General features: G+C 41.6%; 1 protein-coding gene across 1 annotated transcript in view; it reads right to left on the reverse strand.

The window, feature by feature from the left end:
* Positions 1-4,208, reverse strand: part of PSMD12 (proteasome 26S subunit, non-ATPase 12) — a 124,948-nt gene extending 120,740 nt beyond the window's left edge. The window contains exon 1 of the mRNA XM_069199902.1: positions 3,996-4,208. Coding sequence (XP_069056003.1) covers positions 3,996-4,103 — 108 coding nt within the window. The 5' untranslated portion in view covers positions 4,104-4,208. The remainder of the gene's footprint in view (positions 1-3,995) is intronic.
* Positions 4,209-6,731: the final 2,523 nt, after the last annotated feature.

Raw genomic sequence — 6,731 nt, forward strand, 5'->3', positions numbered from 1 at the left:
ACCAAACTTCCCAGTTTTCAGTGTAGCCATTATGGTGCTGTGGAGTTCGTGTTTGACAAACTCCCAGACCATATACTCTTATGGCTACCCTGCACTTACAATGTCTAAGGTTTTGTTTAGACACTGTAGGGGTACCATGCTCATGCACTGGTACCCTCACCTATGGTATAGTGCACCCTGCCTTAGGGCTGTAAGGCCTGCTAGAGGGGTGACTGACCTATACTTGCATAGGCAGTGAGAGGCTGGCATGGCACCCTGAGGGGAGTGCCATGTCGACTTACTCGTTTTGTTCTCACTAGCACACACAAGCTGGCAAGCAGTGTGTCTGTGCTGAGTGAGAGGTCTCCAGGGTGGCATAAGACATGCTGCAGCCCTTAGAGACCTTCCTTGGCATCAGGGCCCTTGGTACTAGAAGTACCAGTTACAAGGGACTTATCTGGATGCCAGGGTCTGCCAATTGTGGATACAAAAGTACAGGTTAGGGAAAGAACACTGGTGCTGGGGCCTGGTTAGCAGGCCTCAGCACACTTTCAATTGTAAACATAGCATCAGCAAAGGCAAAAAGTCAGGGGGCAACCATGCCAAGGAGGCATTTCCTTACAGGAAGAGACTAACTTTTCAGGTTGCTTGTTTCAAGTTACTTTTGGGTATTTTATGTGCGCTGTTGAATGTAGTTAATAGAGTTAAATTATGTACATGATTTCTCCATGATTAGTAAGGTGGTTGCTAGTGACTTGGTGATCACTACTCTACACCCTGGGAAGATGCTGGAACACAAAGAAAGTTGTGCTTTTTTACCTTTACTCCTAGGGAAATGTGTGCTTTGAAACTTTTCGAATAAAAAAAGTCATAAGTGACAGTTCACAGGAAAGCACATCAGAAGTTCACTGAGAAAGCATAACAGCTCTTCAGAGACCACTTTCTTGTTACTTAACGTAACCAATATTTTTGTCTAGTATATTTTAGAATCAGTCGATGTACACTGTTTTAATTGTTTACTATGTTTATGTGCCATTGTTCTTTTCAGCGATTAGTGATGTGGACTAAATAGCAAAGCCCAGTCCAACGCTATTAAATGCCGTACATGTCTACAAAAAAAAAGATACATTCTGTTATTAAAGTAGTGCACTGTATCACTGTGTTACAGAAAGTCGACTTATTGGATGGAATGTTTATAATTGATAAAACAGTGTGTTTCAATGAATGACCTTATGCAGTTTTCTCCAGTGCATCACAACCACCAAATTAATTTCTTTTTTGCTACTATTTCTGGAAAACAAAAAGTCAAACACATCACACAAATATTGCGTTGCTTGTTTCGTAATTAGATGCTACTACCACGCCACATTATCTGTTAGCTGAATAATGGAACTTTAAAATCGTCTAACGCTAATCTGAAATGAGAGTGGTATCAGTAGCCTAATTTGCAGGAAAATAAACTAGCTGAACACTCTAGATTTCATGTATAATACATTTTGTTATATTCTGTTTATTTATTTGCGCTGCATAGGAGTTGTGTTCTCCGGGAAATGTTAGTATGTGTTTGGAACTTTTAATGACCATGTACTTTTTGAAAAGCGGTTTACTGCAACACATTTACCAGAGGTGGTACAACCTGACGCTCTATTGCAAAGGGCAACTGATAGATTAAAAAAGGCACGTGGATTGCGATCTAAATATGAAACATCTGAGGCTCATCTGGACATTGATGCACATCCATGCTGGAAATTTTGAGATATTACTGGGCATCACAGCAGTGAATTGGAGACAGTGTACACAGTTATTTCATGATGATGGGTGAGTAATAAGCTTCCATGGTCATGTGTACTTCGGACAATTATATTGTCAACCCTCCTGTATTAGTACTGACACATCTGAACATGGCTGTCATTAATTTAATATTCTTATTAACACATTTTATCAAAACTTAGTTATTTAAAATTGACAGTCGGATCTGCTGTGCAGACCTCGCATACTGGTGATAGATAGTGCTAGCACTTCTGGCCAGATTGGTTCTACTCTTACTTGATAAAATCAGCACTTCTAGCAGAGCTTAAAATGGGCAGCAGTAGCCCTTTTCACTCGGATGCTATATCTGTAGATCCATACTGACTAATTGCATATGACCAATGCTGTTATATTTGTTGGCTCAGACAAACAGCACTATTACTAATCTTGAATAGTAGACATGTTTTGTAGCCAGACTGTTTTTAAAAACCAAAAAACTTACATAATCCTAAAGGATTTAAGTGTGCATTTGTTACAACTTCAATCTATAACATCCTCCCTTGCTCCCAGTTCCTAAACGTCACCCTATCCAGCCTTGGTAAGAAATCAGCGTTTCCAAAGAAACAAGAGCCCGGTGAGGGATGCGAGGTGTGCCCCTTGCGCTGTTTACATGGTACCGCAACAACAGCGTGGAGCCCGCTACCAAAGGCGTACATGTTCTTCCGCTTTTGTGCCTCTATGACCCACTGCATACTAAAGGGCCCAAATATCAAATGAAAATGCTCAGCAATGCGGTGGGGGAGAAGCCTTTTCAGCAAATGGGCTAATACAATCAATTTCACTAACTCGCATGAGAGATCCCATCAGGCTGAGAGAAGCCTTGCCCAGACGCACCGTCCCCGGTAACTGGATACACCACCAGTTAGCTGCCAAATTGCAATATATAGGAGGTTAGCCTAATTAGCAAAAAAAAACGGTGGTGACGCATATTTGCCTACTATTTTTAAGTTTATGCAGTGGTTTAAGAGCACTAAAAAAAAAAGTTTGGGAACTGTGATGCTGCGCACAAAGGGAGGCTGGGTCAAAGGCATGGCAAAAAATACAAAATATTGTGTAACTTTTTTCGATCTTTCATCTTCAGGTAACTATATGTAAAATAACGCACAGCTTAAATTAAAATGAAATGTGAATTATGTCCATCAGTGGGAAAAGCACTATTGTACATTGTGAAACCTCTACTAGTTAATGCACTGTACCAGAGAGCCACTGACGTGATTCCTGGTTGATGGAGTGGAGAATAGTGACTTGTGCATGGTTAATGCTACAAGGTATCATCAGTCTGTTACAAAAAGCATTATGAACATGCAAGTCATTATTTCAAACTTGGACTGCACAGAGTATAATAAAGGCTGCTGCAAAAAGATTTAAGATATAAAAGTGCTTCCAAAATATAGTTTTAAGTAATAACCAAAGTTTATGCAGTTCAAATGTTTTTTACAACTGTCTTATAAAAGCACACACTTCACAGGTAATCTCCCTTACAATCTCTCTCAAAAGTAATAAATTTGTTTTATTAGGAGTAATTTTTATAACTGCCTCTTAAAAGCACATACTTCACAACTTAGCTGATAGCTCCATTTCAATAAATCTCAAAACTAATAAATGTGTGTCATCAGGAAGACTTAAGGGATTCCATCTAATAAATCCTATACCGGCTTCCAAGCACCTTTACAACACTTGTGCACTGACCAGTTGTGCACGTTTACATCTCTTTCAGGGAAGCAGGCACCTGGCAAGAAGGGTTGTTCAGCTGTTTGCACCTCCCTTTCAGAACACATGAGACTGCCTGCCTTACATTTCATCTAAAGTTTTTCAGCTCTGGGCATTAACTGTCCCAGGACGATTGTCTTTTCACAAGAAGTGGGGAAAGGTTTTTTTCTAAAATGTAAAAAGGATGGGCATGCCATGCCTCTCAGATTTCCTTACTTCGACCATTGTGTCTATAGAAGAATACTGCTTTTTAGGAGTATGGATACCTCTAAAAGGAGGGCGTGCTCAAGGAAATGGCAGTGTCAATGGGGAGTACCCTAGACCCCTGCTACTCACACTTCCTTAAATATCTTCGTTCCCTCACTCCCGTGCAGTTTGTCCCATGACTGTGATGACCTAAAGCGTCTGCTTCGCTACCACATTTTCAGTTAACAAAGACTCGTCCAACCTTTGCTGATCCATTGTGGCCTACCAGTACCAAACATGACTCAGCTCACCTTAGCCATTTTCTCGCACTCGGGCAGCCGCTGATCCACCGTGCTGCTGTAATCAACCTCCATTTTGACAATCTTGCCATCGGCACGCTCTGGCTCCTCCGCAGCCATAGCCTCAATCAGCCTGATTCCACACAACACGAAAATACACAGTAATGACACCGGCCACGACCTGGAATGAAGAGAAGACAGCGGCTTCTGACGAAATTCGTAACGTACTGATGTCAGACATACGCAGGACGTTCCAACAGCACAAAGTAAACACTAGACTCCTTAAATCATTTCACGATAGTGTCACTGTGGCAGCCATATTGGGTATAGTAGATCGATTGCACCCCACCCTTTTAAAACAGGGTGCGGGGGCGAAGCTTTCTACCATCGTAGTTAATAGGTCAATCCCAGGGTCGCGTACAACTAAAAGACCCGCCGAGGCGTAGTAAAACCTCTACAACACCGTCAACATAGGTCTTTGCGCCGCTCTTGATTGGTTGAGCTATGAGCGTGTATGTGTTCGAGGTTATGTATTCGTTGGGCGAGTTTGTTGTCAGAGCCGACTGACAAAGTTCTTATCTGACCTGTGATGTTAAGTAGGAGGGAGTTGCAAGCCTTATAAACTGAGAAGCCTTTTCCACTAGGTGCGAAACTACAGTCCAGGAGTTTTCTGTTCTAGGTAATGCACTTGTTCCAATTTTATATCGTGTTCACGAGTAACGCACACTCATGTTTTACCATTAAATTCCACTTTTTTACATTTTGTGAAATATTTTATAAGTGACTTGTTTTATGGTTAGGTTTTAATAACCCTTATAATAAAAATGCAAACAACTGCAGAGATCACAAAAGCAAGAAGCCAAAGGAAGTTTGAGTGTAGGGTTTTGGAATAACGTTTATGGGTCCAAGCTTAATAATATACCACGTCTTCTACCCAGTCACATTCACACTCCCAGTGCAACCACACCGTGCCTAAACATTACCTCAACGGTGGGAAGCACACACAAAAATATTTTAATTTCGGAAAAGATCGCGTTTTGAGTCAGTTCGTGGAGGGAAGAGTGACAGTTGGCCTTAGTGCCGATGTCCATCCCTTTTTAGGTCGAGCGCGCAAGCACTTTGACCTGTTGTAAGTATTGTGAGCTTTTAACCCCGCCCACCTCACGCCCATCACCTTTACTTGTTCCTGGGCTTGCCTTTCTCATCATTGGTAATTGCTTTTTGTTTGTTCCTCTGGGGAGGTTTAGTTACTGCCTTGCAGACTGACCCAGTTACATGGATAATTGCACGATTGTGGATATGTTTGACTGTGTGCATACTTCTTTTTCCTTTTGTGTCTCTCCTTTGCGCTCCTGCTTATGGTGGCCATGGCGCTTTGAATCTGCTCGCTTATGTCAACTGATGTTTTACTTTTACTTTTCAATTTATTTGGCAGGAAAAGTCCAGTTAGGATTTTACTACGCCAGTAGCTCTAATTGGAGCAAATGCAAGAACCATTGTAGTACAAATGCTTGTTTTGTCCCTTGCATGGACTGTTAGCATATGTTTTACACTTTGTTAGAGAGGTGTAGCGAGCAGGGATTTAAGTGGGCTGAAAAAAGTGTGTGTGGAAGGGGGATCTCTAAAAGGGAATTTGGCAAACGTAATTAAGGGTGTGGCTAGATTTAATCTAACTATTAGTAGAGCCCCTCGTGTCACAAAGGTTATCAGAATGTGACATTTTTTTATTTAGATTAATCAAAGTGCAAACATTTAATGTAAAAGAGCAATTTGTTTTAATAACCAATTATATTGATTTTTGCAATTGAACACAAGGACACACAGGCCATATCCTGCACATAAACACTGTAGAATTACAGTAATCATGTGAATATGAGGCATGCTTAATTGCGAACACATACAACAGTTCTAATACAATTTCATCTGACTTCCTTCATTGCAATGTAACAGGATCTGTCCCAAACATTTTTCCCATACTCAGCCATGTTTCCTGGGGGAACGTTTAGCCTCGTGTACCACTTTTTCCTGTTGGGAACACCCATCCAATCCTCAGCGCCACAGAATTATGGTGGAGGGGCAGCAGCCTTCCAGCAAGTAACGTTATTCTCTCTCAACCCGGATGCTTTGGATCCACGGCTTCCTGTTTTGGCGTGGGACGCAAGGTGTTGTTCTTCGATTGCCGCATAGAGAAACATATGGATTGAGCTTATGCGCTTACCTGGACTTTGATTGGCTGTGAGTTCTTCGTAGTCTGGTTATCGGCTGTTCTTCGTTATTTATTCGTTATTTGGATGTCAACCGGCGCGCACTATTGTGCCGCTGCTTCTGTCCTGCCTGGATCTCCTAGCAACACTTACGTTAAGCGTTGGTGTGCCAACATCAGGCGCATGCCTGTTCACGTCTTTAGTGGCCATTTTGGAGAGTTGGAAAAACTCTCATTTGGCAACACAGCATTTGCGTGGGATCTAGACGAGCTGTGTTGACAGACTGCACGCACTGAGCATATTAACTAATGTGCCTTCTGCGGTGATAGGCACACCTGAACCTTTAAAAAAAACGAGACCGAGGATTTTTAGTATTCTATTCTCTTCTTCTATTTTGTGTTGGACTGCTGAACTTATCATATTATTTAATGTGCCTTCGGCAGTGATAGGCACACTGGAATTCCGGAAAAACCTAGAGGAGGAATTTTGTTCTTTTTTTTTCTTTTCTTCTCTAGGATGGACTGTAAACTTGTACTATTTATAT

This window comes from Pleurodeles waltl, chromosome 7 (assembly GCF_031143425.1).
Source record: "Pleurodeles waltl isolate 20211129_DDA chromosome 7, aPleWal1.hap1.20221129, whole genome shotgun sequence".
Lineage (NCBI taxonomy): Eukaryota > Metazoa > Chordata > Amphibia > Caudata > Salamandridae > Pleurodeles > Pleurodeles waltl.